The sequence below is a fragment of the Setaria italica genome, chromosome I (genome assembly GCF_000263155.2).
Source record: "Setaria italica strain Yugu1 chromosome I, Setaria_italica_v2.0, whole genome shotgun sequence".
NCBI lineage: Eukaryota > Viridiplantae > Streptophyta > Magnoliopsida > Poales > Poaceae > Setaria > Setaria italica.
In genome coordinates, this window is record NC_028450.1 from 671,684 (window position 1) to 691,176 (window position 19,493).

The 19,493-nt window shown below is 42.4% G+C and overlaps 4 protein-coding genes across 7 annotated transcripts; 2 read left to right on the forward strand and 2 right to left on the reverse strand.

Moving 5' to 3' along the window:
- The first annotated feature begins 4,665 nt into the window (after positions 1-4,665).
- Positions 4,666-7,920, forward strand: LOC101782851 (protein CbxX, chromosomal). Its single transcript, XM_004951181.3, has 7 exons — positions 4,666-4,809; positions 5,602-5,712; positions 5,815-5,913; positions 6,005-6,115; positions 6,213-6,513; positions 6,834-6,973; positions 7,065-7,920. Exons 1-7 carry the CDS (start codon positions 4,666-4,668, stop codon positions 7,614-7,616), a joined length of 1,458 nt encoding a protein of 485 aa, XP_004951238.1. The 3' UTR covers positions 7,617-7,920.
- Positions 7,921-8,230: 310 nt separating this feature from the next.
- Positions 8,231-12,538, reverse strand: LOC101783254 (pentatricopeptide repeat-containing protein At3g16010). Of its 3 annotated transcripts, XM_012842536.2 has the most exons (4): positions 12,356-12,538; positions 9,417-11,410; positions 9,169-9,273; positions 8,231-8,877 (listed from the first exon to the last, which is right to left on the reverse strand). In XM_012842536.2, the coding sequence occupies exons 1-2, from the start codon at positions 12,435-12,437 to the stop codon at positions 9,594-9,596; spliced, it is 1,899 nt and encodes a 632-aa protein (XP_012697990.1). In that variant the 5' UTR covers positions 12,438-12,538; the 3' UTR covers positions 8,231-8,877; positions 9,169-9,273; positions 9,417-9,593. The 3 variants fall into 3 exon arrangements, with proteins under 3 accessions (XP_012697990.1, XP_012698003.1, XP_012704689.1); XM_012842549.2 differs by lacking the exon at positions 9,169-9,273; XM_012849235.2 differs by having other exon boundaries at positions 8,231-9,273.
- Positions 12,539-12,631: 93 nt separating this feature from the next.
- LOC101781526 (U1 small nuclear ribonucleoprotein C-1) lies at positions 12,632-15,859 on the forward strand. Its single transcript, XM_012843725.3, has 5 exons — positions 12,632-12,793; positions 13,157-13,199; positions 13,805-13,846; positions 13,926-14,196; positions 15,206-15,859. Exons 1-5 carry the CDS (start codon positions 12,786-12,788, stop codon positions 15,532-15,534), a joined length of 693 nt encoding a protein of 230 aa, XP_012699179.1. The 5' UTR covers positions 12,632-12,785; the 3' UTR covers positions 15,535-15,859.
- A 402-nt stretch (positions 15,860-16,261) lies between these two features.
- LOC101784063 (N-(5'-phosphoribosyl)anthranilate isomerase 1, chloroplastic) lies at positions 16,262-18,897 on the reverse strand. 2 transcript variants are annotated; one of them, XM_004951184.4, is made up of 5 exons: positions 18,742-18,897; positions 18,196-18,255; positions 17,323-17,681; positions 17,060-17,220; positions 16,262-16,730 (listed from the first exon to the last, which is right to left on the reverse strand). In XM_004951184.4, the coding sequence occupies exons 2-5, from the start codon at positions 18,251-18,253 to the stop codon at positions 16,499-16,501; spliced, it is 810 nt and encodes a 269-aa protein (XP_004951241.1). In that variant the 5' UTR covers positions 18,254-18,255; positions 18,742-18,897; the 3' UTR covers positions 16,262-16,498. The 2 variants fall into 2 exon arrangements, with proteins under 2 accessions (XP_004951241.1, XP_004951240.1); XM_004951183.4 differs by lacking the exon at positions 18,742-18,897 and adding an exon at positions 18,596-18,724.
- Positions 18,898-19,493: the final 596 nt, after the last annotated feature.

Here is a 19,493-nt window from a genome sequence, read left to right on the forward strand (position 1 = left end):
ATTCAGTTTGCCATGGATGTTGACGTGCAATAGAACAAACGTGGCATGGGAACTAAGCCTTGGGCATTCAAACTTTGGGGGCCTTTAGTTTTGGGGGCCTGTGAGCGGTCGCCCACCCTACTCCTGGCCATCGACGGGCCTGGGAGCTGGGAGTGGGAGTTCTTATATTTATGACAAAAAACCTACCATATGATCCAATATTCATGATTTTGCTCCTATGGTGTAGGATATTTGGTCCCCTTTCTAATAAGATGAGGACGCATGATCCTCAGTCTTTGTCAAAATTCATAGCCATTATACTGGATAGGACTAGTGTTCGAGGTTTTGGAATATCATCTTCAACTTAGCAGCACCAAGTGCCGATGGGTCATCCTAGTTTGGTACTTCCTTCTGTGGGTGACACATTGGGTTAGGATGTCTTGTGTTTCACAGGAATCTAGTGTTGGGACAGTGCATCAGTATCCTGATATATGGTACATATCATGCTAGTGAGAATGTATAGCCGCTTGCAGAACCTCCCTATCAAATCAAGCTTGTTTGCGTCCAGGCGAGCTTCCACACCCATCTCATGTCCTTACAGCCATCAGAGAGCTCCACTTGAAGCTTGCACGGGCACAATGAAGGTAGCGGTGGGGAATTTTCCTCTTCCCACACTTTTATACCATCCCCCTCCTACTTCTATGCCATGGGTAAGATATGAAGGCACAACCTCACTGGCCCCGTGCGAATCGGATGCTTCAATGGGTGGATCTAGCGACCGGAAAGTTGGACACATGGGCTTTGGATGGCCCCTCCTTGTACTACTAGTTGTTGTGGTGGCCTCTGGTGAGCGGGGGAGGCATGTGATCCTTCCAGCTTCTTTCCCACCGTGTACTGCTACTTTGAACTTCGGTTGATCTCTTCACTTCTACTAATTGTCATGGGATATGTGGCTGCTAATGTTTGGATTGTGGTGCATTTGCCTAGTACAAGGGCCATTAGTGCCGCAGACGCGGTGGTAGAGGTGGCTGCTACACAAGGGCGTGCTAGTGATGCTTCCCTTCCCAAGCCGCTTCCATTCCCTTCCCTTCACGGTGCAAAAAGAACCATCTAAGCAATGCACCGAATCAGTCAGCATCCACGGCGATGAAGCTCAACATCTTCGAAAGTGAAGCGTGCAACACCAACACGGTGTCAATAGTGAAGATGTTTAGCATACAAATGGTGTCTGCAGTGAGAAGATCAGAAACTAGAAATAAGATGGGCTATGGAGTCATCGGATCATCTAGTAATGTCCACGAAGACCAACATTGAATCAATCAATGTTGGAGTGAGACCTGGCAATCAGGGCTTAGTGGATAGTGTATGAAGTAATAACCAATTCATCTGGTGATATACGTCGGTGCAGCACAGGACCATCTAGTAATCATGTTGGAGCAACAGCTAGTTTTTTAGTTTGGGATATAAATACCCTCACCCCCCTCCCCCTCCTTGAAGGGTATTAAAGCTTGAAGAAACTATAGGCTTGGTTACACACTCACACAAAGTGCTCTATCTACCCAAGTACGCCAGACAAGTACGCCAGAGAAGATTAAGACAATTACCATAAGACTTAGGTCTTGATTATATTAGTGATAGTTTAGAAAAGTCATCGTACCAGGAATTTGTATTCTCTACCTTATTTACCTTCCGCATTACTTACTACACTTTATATTCCTCATTTACATTTTCTAGAATTGCGATGTGTAATTTGGATGATTGAAACTTAGGGTGCAAAACTCTTTTACAGTAAGATAGCAGCACGTAGACAAACTTAGTGCGCTTGTAGATAGAAATTGGAATATGTTTTTATTTGTGTTTGGAGCCTTAGTTTTAAAACCTAATTGAACCCCCTCTTAGAGTATCATGATCCCATCATCTACTGTGGTGGACATTTCCAGCGTCCGTGCAAAGTTACCATGTTATTTGTTGTGTTCCAAGGCAAGTATCTGTGGTAGTTTTTAGGCTAAGTTGGTATGCTAAGTTTATTTTTTGGTATGCATATTAGTTAAGGGCCTCTCCAATGCGTGGTTTTAGGCTGGTTTCATATTTTTCTCTCTCCTATGGAACCCAGCTCCCAAGCATAGAACCAGCTCATATGCAATATAATATAGGGAGAGTGGGAGAGAGAAGAGAGGGATGGAGGGGCATGGGTCCCATATTTATAGATTCTATATCTATGGAACCAGGGGTGGAGATGCCCTAACAGAGGAGGCTTTGGTACTAGTGTCATGGTCCTCAATTTCCTCACTCAGCTGGCGGTGCAACGATGAGCTTGACAGAGGTTGCAAGGATTGCTTAGGTAGGAGAGAGAAGGAAGAAGATAATAGCTAAAGTTTCAGGGCAGTCACAGTTTGTTTGATACGTTCTCCAACCGACAATCACATATGTTATAACTAAGCCAAACCCACACGCAGGCATGCTTATAAGCTTAAAATACTTCGCATAATAGGACTCAATAGCTAATGCTACAAGTTGAGCCATCACACTTTGAACTGAGCCTAGCTCAGCTGGTAAGGTTTCTTGTGGTGATACCTGCCCCAAATTCGAGTCCTCGATTCAACATGGATGCTCGCAATTTTCTGGACTTATACTAGGATTTAAGCAGCGTTATTCTTTCAGTGGTAAGTGTCTGTCAATAGCGAGATAGCAGTGGTGACTTCATCAATCTCAAGGATTTGCCGGCTAATTATTTTGGAGGAAGAAGATAATAGCTAAAGTTTCAGGGTAGTAACGGTTTGTTTTATACGTTCTCCAATTGACAATCACATATGTTACAACTAAGCCAAACCCACACGCAGGCACGCTTTTCGCACAATAGAACTCAATAGCTAATGCTACAAGTTAAGCCATCACACTTTGAACTGAGCGTAGCTCAGCTGGTAAAGTTTCTTGTGGTGATACCTGCTCCAAATTTGAGTCCTCAATTTAACATGGGTGCTTGTATTTTTCTGGACTTATACCAGGATTTAAGCATCACTATTCTTTCAGTGGTGTCGTCTATCAACAGTGAGTAAGTGGTGACTTCATCAAGCTCAAGAATTTGCCGGCTCATCATTTTGGAGGTGTTTATAGGGACATGGTTGCGCGCGTGTATTTGTAGGGAAGTGTTTGTACGTGTATATAAGCGTCTGTGCTTGTACTGTTTAGGAAAAAGCCATCGTCTCTATCTAATTCCGAATATAGTCTTATTACGTAAAAAAGTAGAGAGAAAAAGGGGCGGACCTACGTGCACTCCAGTTAAGACACATGCACTTCCTCAAAAATTTCAAAACAAAGGCAATTAACAAATTTTCACTGTGCAGAAGCTTCACGAATGTATCAGCGAGCAAGAGAATTGCGCCGTAAGGTATGGTCCGTCCTCTCTCCCTCGCTCCGTCGCTCGGTACCTGATAAACATGAACAATATTTCGCAAAAAAAAATGATAAACATGAACACGCGCAGCGCGTGCTCTCGTCGTGCCCACTGTCACTGACTCACTGTGTCACTGCTACTGCCCGTCGGCCCTGAATTCCGGTGGGGTGGCAGCGAACGAGCAGCCGCGTCCATCAGAGACAGCTGGGCGACGCGGCGCCCCACGTGCCCGCCCACCGACACCAATCCATCGGGTCACGCCTGCATCGCAGTCCAGTCGCTAGTCAAAATTCCTTATCATAAACAACCCAATCTTATCGCAGCAGATCTAGATTTTTACTTTTTTTATATTCATTGGCAGCCTATTCTTGGCTTCCCTTGCCGAAGAAGGGATCTGCAGCCTCAAAGGAATTTCTTGCTTCAATGTTGCTGTATTGCAATTTGCAATCAGGCAGTCCGGCTCATGCGAAAATGTTAGAGTATAGTGTTGAGAATTTGCGACTTGATTGGTTGATGAAACGATCAAAATCTCTCTTTCATTTTTATTTCTAAATTGTTTCATTTATACGTATATGTTAATGTGATTAGGATTGCTACGCGGCTTTGAACACATAAGGGAGTTCTCATTACCGTTTTCAATGAAAGATTTCAATTTCATCCTACCACTAGGATACATTTTTTTTCATAGTAAACAATGACAAGGAACAATCTGACTTCTTTTAGACCTTGAAAAACTTTTAGCAGAAATTACTTAAAATTGTTTGAGCTACCTATCTCGGTGTTTTCAAACAAATCAATTAACTGGAAACATTTCTAGCTAAACATACAATCATGTTTAGCTTCATAAGCAAGTAAAAAAAACTTAGAAACACAACTCAAAAATATTTTGCTAAAATAGAGAACACACAAAAGTGTAAGAGCATGATCGAGGGGAGAAAAAACAGAAACCATCACTTTTTTGTGCATGTGAAAAAGGAGGAAAACCAAGCAAACGGTTTTCTCCCGCAACAAATGAGAGCAGATAATCCGGGATACATGCCAAAAATAAAGCGAGAAAATCTAAATTAAACCGAAATAAGAACAAAAATCAATGCAAAAAAAGCGACTATTTTTTAAAAGGCGAATAACAGCGAAAGGACCGCGGTCCCCGTCGGCACGTCCTCTTTCACGGCCTCGCCGTCGCCTCCCTTTCTTCTTCCTCCTCCCCGACGGCTCCTCCTCACACACACGGAGAGCGCTCACGCGGGCGCGCACACACGGAGGTGGAGCTCCGAAAGAGGGGGAGGGAGGAGATGCCGGGGAGCCAGAACGGGGGCCCGAGGCCGCGGCTGGCCAAGGTCGAGACCATCCACGGCCTCGCGCGCGCGGGCGACCTCGCCGGCGTCCAGAGGAAGCTGCGGGAGAATCCCGCCCTCCTCAACGATAAGAACCCCGTGGTACGTCCTTCGCCCTTCTCCTTTGCTTGCTTGGGGGGAAAATGCGATCTTTGGTCGGTTTCATGGTTCTTGAATCTCTTGATGCTTGCTGCGGAGGATGAGCGTATTAGATTCGAGAGGAAATGATCTTGTTGGGTGTAGAAATGTCAGTTTTTTGGTTGTGTATTCCTGGCTTGGTTTTCTTAGTCGGTTCTTGGATTTCGACCCGGCGGCATTGGCTAATCCGCCCTTGGCAATGCTTTTCTACTAGTCCTCTTTTTATGAACAGATTTCTGGGGCTTAGCTTGCGCCCCCTCCTTTGATTGCTTAATTGTTCATTTGCTCCGTTGTGTAGCCGATTTGTTTCTCCTGCTGGTTCAGTCTGTCTCTGCCCGTTTTGATGCTTTCTGGGCCAAAAGATGATACTGGTGATGGATTGGGAAAGGATTTTTGTTGTGTAATCTTGATTTCTTCGGCCTTGTTCAAAAAATTCCCCTATTCGGTACGCCCCCACTCGCTCTCGAGATTTGTCAAGATTAAGTTGTTTGGTATGCTTTGCTTTGATACTTCTTTTAAAATCTCTTTGGGCATTTCAGGGGGGTCGCTTTCATATCCCCTTTTACCGCATTGCATTTGTTGATTCAGACGTCTCTGTTTCGTGACCTGATTAAATTGGATATCCTGTGGATCCGTGATGCACGAACCTGATTTTATTTACTAGCAATAGTGGCTTTTAGTCCCTTCCCAACGCAACGAGTCATTTACAACGTTGTGCTATCTTACTTAACTTCTCTCTGAAAACATAATTTGCAGATGTGTCAAACACCACTTCATGTTGCTGCTGGCTACAATAATACAGAAATAGTTAAGTTCTTGCTTAACTGGCAAGGTACCGAAACTGTTGATCTGGAGGCAAAGAACATGGTACTTAAATCGCCACGTTTCTTTTTCATCTGATTGGGTCATCTGCCACACTTCTTTCATGCTTCGAGCTAAATTGATAAACTAATGATTTAATTGTTTCAGTATGGAGAGACTCCTCTTCATATGGCAGTGAAAAATAGTTCTTGTGAATCAACAAATCTACTCCTTGAACGTGGTGCACACATAGAAGCCAAAGCCAATGTATGATCTATCTGTTTCATTTCATTTCCATCAAATTTTTTATTTAATACTGCATGCACAAATTTATTGTGCTCAAATCTTGCTGATGCAGAACGGCATGACACCATTGCATTTAGCTGTCTGGCATGCACTTCAAGCTGGAGATTACAGCACCGTCAGCGTGTTGCTCAGCTACAACGCGGATTGCTTTGCAAAAGATGATGTACTACTTGATTCGCAGTAATGGTTTTGAATTACTTATTTAAAATCATATTAAAATTTAGAATGTGGTGACCTTTGTTATCACATCTTGCCAACAGGAAGGCAAAATGCCCTTAAACCATATTCCTGGAGGAGCTGGTAGTGAGAAGTTGCTGAAGCTCCTCAGTCGTCATATGGAAGAGCAAAGAAAACGGAAAGCCCTCATGTCATGCTGTGAAGGGAAAGCAATGGCAGAGTTTGAAGAGGCAATATCACAAATTGTTGGACTGCAAGAGCTAAAAATGCAATTACGTCGATGGGCAAGGGGAATGCTTTTTGATGAGAAGCGGCGGGCTATGGGCTTAGGGATTGCTAGCAGAAGAGCTCCCCATATGGCATTTCTTGGCAATCCAGGAACTGGTAAAAGTTTTCAAAAGAAACCACCTTTTTTTGGTTACCTTAGTTCTGTTCAGATTGATGATCAAAAGCAATGCCACGGTCATGGGTATCATTATAGTAGTACTGTCATATTTGTAGGGAGCTCTTGGTTCAAATGTGAACTTGGAGCATTTACCTTGAAGTTTGGCTAAACATGTTCATAAAGGCTATGTGCTTCATAATTTTTACCGCAGCTTATACATTTTGCACTTATTTGTACAGTGTACTAGAATGCACGTGTTAGGTAGATAGTTGCTGAAAACATCAATCCTCTCTTTATAACATTTCAATCTCTATTTCAGGTAAAACTATGGTTGCTCGAATTCTCGGAAAGCTACTCCATATGGTTGGAATTCTCCCCACTGACAAAGTTATTGAAGTTCAGCGAACTGATCTTGTTGGAGAATTTGTGGGGCATACTGGACCAAAGACTAGGAGGAAGGTACTCCCTCCCTCTTGTCAGAATTGAACTTGATTTTTTTTATGTGTTGTAACTTACCTAATTCATCGTTACCATGATCACATCTCAACAGATACAGGACGCTGAGGGAGGTATTCTTTTTGTCGACGAAGCATACAGGTTGATACCAATGCAAAAATCCGATGACAAGGATTATGGTTTAGAAGCCTTGGAGGAGATAATGTCTGTAATGGACAGTGGCAAGATAGTTGTCATATTTGCTGGGTACTGTGAGCCCATGAAGCGTGTCATCACCTCAAATGATGGCTTCTGTAGGAGAGTCACCAAATTCTTCTATTTTGATGATTTCAGCACGACAGAACTAGCTGAGATCCTACATATGAAGATGAAGAACCCAAGTGAGAGCAGCTTACTTTATGGGTTCAAGCTGCACCCAAGCTGCAGCATTGAGGTCACTGGAGAGCTGATTGGCAGAGAAACCACTGAAGAGCGGCGGAAACAGATGAATGGAGGTCTTGTAGACACGCTGCTCATCAATGCCCGTGAAAACCTGGACCTACGCCTTGATTTCAACTGCAACGATGCTGATACTATGATCACGATCACATTGGAAGACCTGGAAGAGGGGCTTCGGCAGATCTCCAGACAACGGCAGTTGCAGTGACTTGCAAATTCGAGAGGTTTCTATTGAGGATCTCAGGCCGGTATCCAAAAGACTAAGTTACGGTCATCAAAATTCTTCAATGATTTTGGGTATTCTTTCTGTTGTATTAATCTATTCGTTGCTAGATTGATGTCCTCCGGTAGCTGTGTAGCACTGAAAATGCATGTAGTCCTCTGAGTTCCTATATTATTTCCCAGTGAGGTAAATGTAAGCTGTGTATATTCATTCGTTGCCTTATGAATCAATGTCTCGAGGTCCAAATTGGTGCTCATCTAGAGAAGACTGAAAGATTTCTTCAGTACCAGCAGTAGCTCATTCAATCGGTTGGTTTGTTTCCAGATTGTCTAAAAAGGTTTGACATCCGTATGTACCAGTATCACATATTTCAGTCAAAACTGGATTTCTACATTGGTCACACACAATAGGTGAATCAAACATTCAACCTTGATTTTTGCCCTTTCAATGTGTAGGAGATGCAAATACAGCAACTATCAACATGCCAAATGACAAAGAATCATGTATACTTCCAGTTGGGGTAATTGAAACATGAATTCTGATTAAAATTTGCACCACTAGCTGGCCCAGGTGTGGCCATGTTCAGGAACAAATGAACGAACCTGGCATGTGATGACATTAACTTTCTAAAAAGATAACACATGGTGTTGAGCTGTGTTCAAGTGCATAAAAATATCCGTATACATCTCAAAAAATAAACATTCTTGTTAGCTAATGGCAAGGACCACATACAGCGGAGGCACAGTTTCTACAGCAATCTCAAAAAACACAAAAGACTATCTGAGTATCAGGGCATCTCCGATACTCAAACCAGAAGTGCACAACTTGAGGTAGTTCCGTTTCCACGCTGGAGATATTAACAAATCTTGAGCACTGGTGCTTTCGCAGAGCTAGGTGCAGCAGTAAGAGGTTGTCCACTGCACGAACACATCCATCATGGATCATATGGCTACATTAGTACAATTTCGACAATATCTCGCCTCTGAATTTCAGGTTACAATTACACATATGGATCCAAGTTGCCGTAATTTAACTCTGAAAGACTCTTTGCTGGTTTTACAAAGCAGGAAGTGCTCCAGCATCACAGGATTATAGTCAAGTATGCAGCTACATATGGCTCCAGAATAATGTTGATCCCAAACATAACTTCTTGCTCTACATTGTCTTTTGGTGGAATGCTGCTTTACATGCTAGTTGAAGGTAGATCTGCACTGGATGCCCACATATTTTAGCCTGAACCAGGAATCTTTTTTTTTTTCCATGGAAAGATACAGATGTTAGCATGAAGCAACAGAAGTTCAGACATTGGCCCCATTCAAGTAGTAACTGAAATAATTATGTCTCTCTTCTTCTTTTTTGCGGGTACTGAAATAGTTAAGTTGGTTTCAACAGTGCCAACATTAAAAGGACACCAGGATTTATCAATGTACAAACCAGGATATGGCTACACAAGAGAAATGTGTGATAACTAGGTGGTACGCATTTTCCTTTTACTGTAATAGAATGATTGACTTGAAAATATTAGAGTAAGTAAAACCTGACTTCAGGAATGTGTCACATGTGGGTGTGGATTGCAGAACATCTTAATATACAGTAGTTAGGCTTGTGCTTCACAGATCTCAAACCTTTCAGGAAGTTATTGCTGGAAAAAAAACATTCATATAAAAAACAGCAAACGTTCAGGTTCTTAGGAAGAAGCTAGAGATACTGAAACGTAAATAGGACTGGATAATAACCCCGCATGATCACTTGTTAACAAAGTAGTGAATGCCACAAATTACACACCTTCACAGTTTGATCAGTTGCTGTCTTCAATATTTTCCTTCTACAACAATTCACTTGAGCGCAAGAGGCACATCCTTTGACATATGTCAAACAGGTAAGGCTTCATCAAAGAATTGTTTTTTCAAGAACAAAGAGGCCTGAACACTCATCTAGTGTGCATCAGCAAACTTTGCTAGTTTATTCATGATCAACATTTCCGATAGCCTCAAGTATAGATGAATATGTAATAAGATCATACTCGAACCCCAATGTATTCATCTCTTTCATCAACTTTGCTGCTGCCTCAAACATGCCAGCATGACTCAAGGCACCAAGGACAGTATTATAAGAGACAGCATCAGGTCTTATTGCAGACTGTTTCATGTTAGAAAGCATCTCCATTGCACGATGAGGTCCACCTACTTTTGCCAGCCCATTCAAGATAATATTGTATGAGTTGATATCAGGAATACACCCGTGCTCCTGCATTCTTCTCATTGTAGTAAGAGCTTCATCAAGCATGCCCTTTCTTGCTAATCCAGACATGAGAGCATTGTAAGCATAAACATCAGGAGTACAACCAAGTTTATTCATTTCCTCAAACATATTTATAGCATCATTAAGCCGTCCCGCCTTTCCTAAATGTTTTATCATCACTGCATATACCCGAGCACTGGAGGAGCCACAATTTTCTTTTAGTTCCTGAAAAAGCTCACAAGCAAGATCATAGCGCTTAGCTTTTCCAAGAGCATCAATCAGGCTGCAATATGCCGCTGGACATGGAGGGAAGCCCTTTCCATCCATCTCCTCCAGTAGCATCATGGCCTTCTCTGTCCTGTTGGTTTTGCAGAATCCATCAATCAGGATAGAATAGGTGAATGAACTAGGGGATATTCCACTTTCCTTCATTCTCTCTAACCACGATGGAACCTCAGAAGCATGAGGTTTTGATTCAAAAAGTGCTTTTATTATAGTGTTGTATGTCACAACACTAGGAATGCACCGCAACGTTCCCATCTCCTGAAACAGCTTAATAGCATCATCCAAACGACCAGCTTTGCCTAAGAAATTTATCATATTATTCATAACAATTGTGTCCGGCCTGCAGCCTTCCCGTTGCATTTCATGGAAGAAGTGATACGCTTCATCTATTCTCCCGGCTTTACCAAGGCCTCTGATCAACTCAGTGTAAGTAAACACATCTGGTCGGCAGTACTGATACCTCATCTCTTCAAACAAACTCAATGCTCCATGAACATCATCCAATTTGAAGAACAAAGCTATTAACATGGTATATATCTTAGCAGTTGGCTGCATTCCGTTCTCCTTCATCTCATTCAACAACTGAATTGCTGAATCACGGCGACCGAGTTTGCAGAAAGTGAAAATTAGTGCACTGTATGTCACAGTGTCCGGAAAGCAATGACCCTCGTTGCTCATCTCATTGTATAGTTCATGGACTTTCTCATATTGCCCCTCATGCATCAACATTATTATCATGCTGTTATATGCCTGCGCAGTTGGCTGACACTTCCGTGTTTTGATTTGGTAGAAGATTGCAATAGCCTTGCTGATCATTTTAGCATTCCCCAGCATCCGGATTACCTCTGACAGCTCTGTCGGGGTGACAACACAAATGGGATTCCGTACCATTTCTTGGATCATCTTCCACATCTCACCATACTGCTCTATTACCTCCAAACAACGTATCAAGGCCATGTAAGTGGATGTATCATGCTCATAATTCCTCCTCTTTGCAGCCCATCTGAAGAACTGCATCTTCACATTGACCCCAACATCAGTTTTCATAACCTCCCGTACCAACCAGTGATCAACTCTAAGCATGAGAACCTCCAGTGCCTTCTCAGCATCAGGGCCCCACTTGAAAATCTTCAGGATCCTAATGAACCTCTCATCCAAGACACGTACGGAGTGCGTGTACCTTGGCCCAATGGTTGCTATTGCCTCCTCACTCTGACGTACTGGAGGATGAAACATCCGAACAATCTCACTTTCTGAAAGTGAGCAAATCAAGAGTTTTCAAACAAGGGCGAAAACATCAGCAAATACGTGCCATTTCGGACATTGTTAAAACAGAAGTTTTTGATTATAACTAAAAATAACAATCGAATGCAAATCAAATCAAGACTCACTTCAGCTTCCAGTTTAATCTGAAAGGATAACTTGCTAGTTTGTTTGGAATTCATTCTAATTGGTCTCTACTATTGTTAATATTAGAACATAGAAATGACTTCACTCATACTAATAAACAAAACAAAGTTCAAATTACATTACTAAATATCAGCAGGCTTATTTCCACCTCAATAATCCATTGAATATGATCTTTAAAAATGTATCTTTCCTCTTGCAATTATTAAAGCTGTGGTTGGGAATCCCCACGAACTCCAACCAAACAAAAAATTAAACAAATTACTCCGTCTCAAATTATTATTCGTTTTGGTTTTTCTAGATTCGTAACTTTTACTATGCACCTAGATATATGCTATGTCTTGATACGTAGCAAAAGCTTTGTACCTAGAAAAGTCAAAACGAATAGTAATTTGGGACAGAGGGAGTACAACACAACTTTACTACATATATGCTAACTCACCACTTGCCACTAGTAACGTTAGGCATTGCAGTGACATTTCAAAAGTATCCATTGTTTTTGTACTTTTAGATTAGATACAGCAGGTAATTGAAAGCATGTTTCCCAACGCAAATCTACATCCATCCCAACTTCTTAGCACCACTACCACCAGACTGTTCTCAATTTCGTCTGAGCTCTATAAATCCGACCTTACTTAGATCAAATTAGTGCCACTGAGACTCCGCATGAAATCCAAAACAAGTTCTAAACACATCCACACACTGACAGCCAGGGTGCTAACACTCTTCACACTTCCTCGAAAGCGAGAGAGGAACCGGAATATAAGTGAAGGAAAAAAGACACGCCTCACCTGTTTGATTGATCCTACGAGCGAGGCACGGCGACGAGGATATCCGACGGGCCGCGAGGAGCTGTGCGCCGCGGCGCGCCATCTCCGGCCGCCGGCAGCGGCGGCGGCGCTTCGAGGAGGAAGACGAGGTCACAGGCCAGCAGCACAGTACACTGGGCAGTGGGCCCACTGAGGTTGGAGGCTTCAGGATTTAGGCTTATGGGCCATCACCGACCGGCTTCAGGATTTAGGCTTTAGGTCGGATTGGGTTGGGCCTGCTTGCCATTGACCGACCGGCTCGGCCCATAAAGAGCCCTGGAACTCTCGAGCGGCTCGTATCGGCGAGGGTTTAGGCATACGAGGGCAGATTCCGGTGGTCGTCTGCTCCGACTCCGTTCGCGACCGGGACCCGATCCCCTTCCTCGGGTCGACGCCCGCCGCCGCCGCCGCGATGCCTCGGTGAGCGCTTCCTTCTCTTCGATAACCTCCCCTGAGTGGATAGGTGGTACATCGGCCGTAGTGCGATTGGGATGTGAGGGGGCGGGGGCTGTCGGGTTTGGATTTGGATTCGAAACCCTAGCTTAGGCGCTCCGACATTTGAGAACAAGGCTGTGTGATTTCCTCATTGGCTCTAGGATCTTTTGCGTAGAATACGGTGCGGTAGGATTTGGGGTTTGTACAGGAGAAGATAGCGGGGTCTTTGTTTGCTCGCAGTAGGCGCTGGCTTGCTGATACTCTGTCAGGGTGCTGTATTGTGGAATATGTCACGTTTGATTTTACCTTCTCATATGTTTGTACTTATTTTTTGTTCTTGCCTTGCAGGTATTACTGCGACTACTGCGACACCTACCTCACCCATGACTCGGTTTGTGTCTTGCTCCATTCATTTTTTCTAAGGCTGGAGATGTGTAGCCGGTTCTTTAATTTTATTGCACGTTTCGTTATGATTACATGAAGTAATCTAATCTAAGCACAAGTGGCACTGCTGATATAAACTTTCGTCAACATAAGCTAGAGAAGAGTTTGCTGTAACATGCTAACAGCTTCGAAATATCTGGGTTTGTTTAGGATTATATTCATGATATTTCTTTATGCCACTTGGTTTCATGTTTGTTCATCTCAGTAGCTAAATTCAATTTTCTTGCCGAGTCCCTAGGAATTATTTTTCATGTAGTATGTTCCTTGAGATAACTGATGCTAACTATAGACTGCAAGAGAATGCTGTGTCCTCCTTTTTCCATATCCACACACTAAGTAGCCTATTCAGTTATACATAATTTGACTTTCTGAATTTCAATATGTGGTCTTCCTTTTATAGACTGTAAGATAGCATAGCAGTGTTTTCAACATTGTTTTGCAAACTGTATAAATTCAAGAATGCATTATGCCTGTCCTTTGCTACTGTGTATTCCGTTTATGTCTTCTCTTTTTGGAGCATGAATATTAACTACTATGTAAAAAATATTGCAGCCATCTGTCCGTAAGCAACACAATGCTGGATACAAGCACAAGGTATTTTTAATTCTTTGTCGCACTTCCAGTTTATAAGTGGTGCCTATTCATCTACTGAACCTTATTTGAAACATCATAGGCAAATGTTCGAACCTACTATCAGCAATTTGAGGAGCAGCAAACTCAAAGTTTAATTGATCAAAGAATCAAGGAACATCTTGGACAAGCTGCAGCTTTCCAAGTAGGTGCCCCTTTCAACCAACATCTGCTCTCGTTCCCAGGAGCCATGGCCCGTCCTCGCCTTCCAATTCTGCCAACCCCTGGCATGCCTCATGGATTCCCTCAAGCACCTGGTGCACCATTGATGCCAGGAGTTAGGCCCCCGATTTTACCAGCTCCTGGTGTTCCAGGTAACTACTGATCATGATTGCTACTTGCTAGTATCTGTTATGATGGCTACTATTTGTACATGGCCTATAACTTACAAATTATGCCTCTTCCCCTTAATTCGATATTGCTTTATTCATTGAAGATAAAAAGAACGGGCATGTTTTCATGCCTGCAATTAGCAGAGCGAACATCAAAAGATTATGTTTTGTAAGAAGCTAGTTGTTTGTTATAACCTGGTTCTGGTTGATAATAATTGCTTTCTTGTTGCTGAAGCGCACTGGTTCATAAGATGTACATTGTATACTGTATGTTGGTTAATTAGGTTTGGTTTATTTTTCACCATGAAAAACTGCTTTCATGGTTTCATTTGTTTTGGATACATTCTGATTTGTATGACTATTAATTTTAAGGGATCTCTTAGCAGACCCACTAATTGCTGAGTGCCAATCAGGAAGAACAAGTCCCCATTTTCGTAAGAAAACAAATATGTGTGAACTGTCTGTACAGAGGTTTTAGAAGGAAAAAAAACTGAAAATATTCTCTATAAAATATCACATTTTTTTCCTTTGCTTATGCAGTTGATCATGTGATTTTCTGATGAGTGTAGATATAGAATGGTAAAAATTAGAGTACTTTGTTGCCACCTGTAAACCTTTTTCAAGATTAATAACGATTGTGTGTCTGTTTATGCAAATGAATTGTTAAGTTACAGATCATATCGACCGAGTATTCCTTATTTACTAGTCATGAATAGTTTATGGTTGTACCGTTCCTGTTTTTCACCTTTTGTCTACATCAATTATCAAAGGAATGTAGTCTAATGGGTGAAAAATTGATAGCTGTAAGAGTTCAGCTGAGAGATATAATATAGCTTGATGTTATCACTTTGCATAACTGATCAGTTGGCCTATATACAACTTCAGAAAAGTTTCCTTCAAAATTTTCAGTAAAAGGCCTTGATCTTCTGATACATTTTACTTATTTGAACCAAACATTGACTACTTAACTGTTTTCTCAAATGTTTGTCAGGTTATCCTGGTGGCCCACCAACCATGCCGCAACCAGGTGCCCCACCAACCATGCCACCACCAGGCGCCCCACCTGGCTCCATGCCACAACCAGGTGCCCCTCCTGGTTCGGTACCAATGCAGATAGCTCCTCTCCCAAGGCCTCCAACACTACCACCTCCAACATCTGGGGTCCCAGGTGCCCCCATTCCTAACAACGCAGCACCTCCATCCATGTTCCAAACGAATCCACCGCCACCTGCAGGCCCGACTTCTGGTGCTCCTCCGGCTCCACCGTCTGCTCCACAGCCTGCATTCTCCTATGCTCAACCATCTGAGGGCAACCACTGATGCTGTTCCTCAGGCATGTGAAGTATGCACAGAAAGGCTGCTCATTGGAAAGTCGGTGCTGCCATCATTTAACTGAGACCATTTCTGTGCGTCTGTCACTTGAATTTGAGGGGTTGTTGAGAAAAGCTTCTTATGAGAGGATTCGCTGTGGTTGGGAACTTGTATGGTAGTTGATGTAAGTTAACTATGTAATCGACTGAAGATATTAATTTCAGAGACGCTTGAAAGTCAGAATTAGGTTTTCTCTGTGGTAGAAATTTCTGTGGCATGGGATGCTTGAACTCGATAACATATCTACATGTTGTGATTCGTCAGTATTCATTTCCGAGATGAGTTTGCTTAATGCCCTTTTACCAGCAAGGCAGCAAATGTGCACTTGGTGTTAAATGCTAGTTTCCTCCCAACATATGGTATTTTTCTCTTGCATCAGACTATGGGCGAGTTACAATTGCCAGGCAGAACAAGATGGCCCTCGACTCCAACTTCGGAGTCTAGGGCCACCTTGTTTACTCATAAGCAACGATAAGATTTATTTTCTGCCCTAAAAAACGATAAGATTTATTTTCAGTAGAACAATGGGCACGCAATTTCAGTTCTAATTACGAATGATGAAAAATTGCCAATTGTGAGCAGCTAAAAAGTCAGTTTGTATTAATATGTCAGAAAGGTTGCACACCATATTCTATACGGGGAGCTCGAGCAAGAGTGAACCAGTATAACATTCATCGATGGTACAATGTGGTGTTTATTATTGCCTTTGAACTGGAGATGCATACAAAATCCACTTATTACACTACAAAACAAATACAATGCATATAACGTTCGGTCATTTTTCCCTCGGGTGCAAATGCAATTATTGCTATCATGCTGAACAGCTTGCCTTCAGGTTGCGTTTAGCACGAATTAGCTAGTCTCCACAATGTGAGCAAATGAAATGAAACTAAGCTCCCAACACCAAATGACGTTATGATCTGCAACTCAGGGATTTTACATTACTTATGAAGGAAGAAATCCTGTTGGGGTCTTTCTGGATACCGTCAGGACCACATATGCCACTGCTAACGTCAACTCCATTTGGTTTCAGAGAAGAAAAGGCTTCACAAACATTATCTGCATGAAGTCCTCCAGCTAATAGCCATCCATTCTTGCTTTTGACTGATGGCATCTGGAACTTCTGCCAGTTGAATCCCTTTCCACTGTAAATGAAAAGTGGTTGTGTTTGTTATATATCTTTCGGACAAGGGAGAAGTGCCCATTACCATTAGCTACATATGATCCAAGAGAAGGAATGACAAGACTGGACTGCAAAGTAATGCAATCAAATATGACCACTGAATTTAGTGAGCATTAACATCCAAACACTTGAATGATCAGTTGTCTAAACTTTTATCTCATTTGAGTGTTAATTACAATCATACCATTTCATCATTCTAAAGAACAAGCGGGGCAAATTTTAGCACAAGGAACAATGCAGACAAAATTTTATTTAATTAGGATTCAAGAAGCAATAAGAGTAGGATCTAACCTTCCGCCTTTTGCACTATCCACTAAGAACCAATCAAGTGCATATTCCAAAACAGGAGGCAGCTTGATTAGTTTTCCATCTTCATCAGCATTTAGTACATAAACAATGCGGTTATTCTTGGAAAGATTATGAACCAGTGCACGAGATTCATCTCCATGGAGCTGCATATGGGAAATTAAAAAAATTGTAAATTACCATCACAGCCGAAATAGCATAGCAGTAGCAGCACACAGTATGTAGCAAACAACATTTCGAAGTCATACCTGGATAAAGTTAAGGTCACATGAATCAGACACTCGTAATATGGTCTCTTCATCATCATCCACAAAGACACCAACTGATTCAGCACCATAAGATTGTGCAACTCTTGATATTTCTTTTGCCTCAGATAACGAGACGGAGCGTTTAGAATTAGGCCACAGTATCATGCCAATAAGTTTAGCTCCTGCCTCTACAGCCATTTCTGCATCTCTAGCTGATGTGATGCCACACATTTTGACTACAGGATGGAGCTTTCCGGCATCTCCATGACTTGCTGATGAAGATACGATGGTATCAGAATGATACCTAGTTTGTTTTATTCCCAAGCATGCCATTTTTACTCGAGAAAATCTTGGAAGTCCTGTGTGGGCAAAGACAGGGTAAGTGGTAGTGTAAGTAAATGGAAGTGAATTGAAGCAATATTTGTACAGAACCACATGGTTGCTGACATATCTTAGTATATACTAACACGTCACGAGAAACTAAAACCATTGATTCGTTAGTTACTAAAATATGTAATTTTTCAGACAAGAAGATGATAGATCCAACTAGAATAAAAGTAATCAAGGCTGGTTCAGATGTATAGTGAAGTTGAGCAAACAAAATGATTTGCTTGCGCTACAAATGTGCAGCCAATTTATCTTACATACAATGGACACATACAACACTACAACAGTAACTCTAGGCTTGCAGTTTCTTCCAAATGGATCTTCTCTTAACCTTTTGGGATGACTTGTTGCCAAAAAAAAAAAAATTCCAGAACCAGTTTGTAGAATGAGAAATTACAGGAACATGTCATTTCTACCAAATAGAATGTAGAAAAATTAAAGAGACATTTTTCTATCAAACAATAGGACATGACTACAAGTGCTCACCATTGTTATGTACTAAAGGAAATTGTTGATAGCGTCGTGCAGAGATTGGCGACGCCATTACTGCAAGGGCATAAATGAAAAAAAATAAAAGGGATTAGCACATCACAAATTGGTCATTTTGGTGGAATGTGAGTGTATCAGAAGTTCATAACTCAAAAGTGAGTATAGGAAAATAGAGTTTCAGATTGCCGCTCCTCTTCTCTGAAAGAGGCCAACTATAGAGTGAAATGTACACAAATCATGCTGCAAGAAAGAAGGATAAGGTAAACAAGAATCTTCCAGATTGAACCCTCCTAAATTACGCTATATGTCTAGCTATAAGCTATTTATTTCACCCTAACGAATCGGTCAGAGAGCAGACAAACCCCAAATTTGTTGGAAAATGAACTACACCACGCACCAGAGAAACCCACGCCCCACATCAATGGAGAGAGACAAAAAGATTGGAGCTGATTGCTCCTCTGCCGCAACAAAAGAAAAGGTCCTGAGACCAAGAACAGCAAGAACTCTCGAGTTAATCCCTCCAAGGCAGCGAGGGTTGCTTACCAACCGAGGAAGAAGCCAGTCAACGTTTGGATGTAGCTCCCGTCCACGAGAACGAGAGCTGCGGAGCGGCGCTGCGGCTGCGGCGGCGGGCGTTGGACCGAGGGACAGGCAGAGGGGGTTGGTGACTGCGGGAGGGGGCGGGGCCCGGGTACGTGCGTGGACCGGATCCGTATCCCAACTGTCACTTCTAATCCTCCCACCGGCCCTCTCTAGGCCTTGTTTAGTTGTCAAAATTTGGAGTGCTCAAATTAGTGTGCCAGCACTGTAGCACAATGTAATATTTCATTTGTATTTATGAATTATTGTCCAAACATTGACTAATTAGGCTCAAAAGATTCGTCTTGCAAAGTACAACAAAACTGTGCAATTAGTTTTTAATTTCGTCTACATTTAGTACTCCATGCATGTACCGCAAGTTTGATGTGATGGGAAATCTTCTTTTTGCATAGTGCCAAAGTTGGAAGTTGGGGGTGAACTAAACAAGGGCCTAGTCTCTCCATTTTCTCACTCGCCCACGAACCCTCCTCTGTTGGGCCGGCCGACCACCTCCCACGGACCCTTTTATAAGCCCACTAGCAACAATCTCTACAGCTAAAAAAACAAAAAGGAGAAAAAACGTCGTCGTGCGATGGTCCTCCGCCGCGCCCAATCGGTCTGCCGAGGGTTTCCTCGCGCGTTCTGCCGTTGTCCGTTGATCCTTGGGATCCCTCCGAGCTGTCCCTCGGCTCCTACGCCAATACCGTCGCAATCCA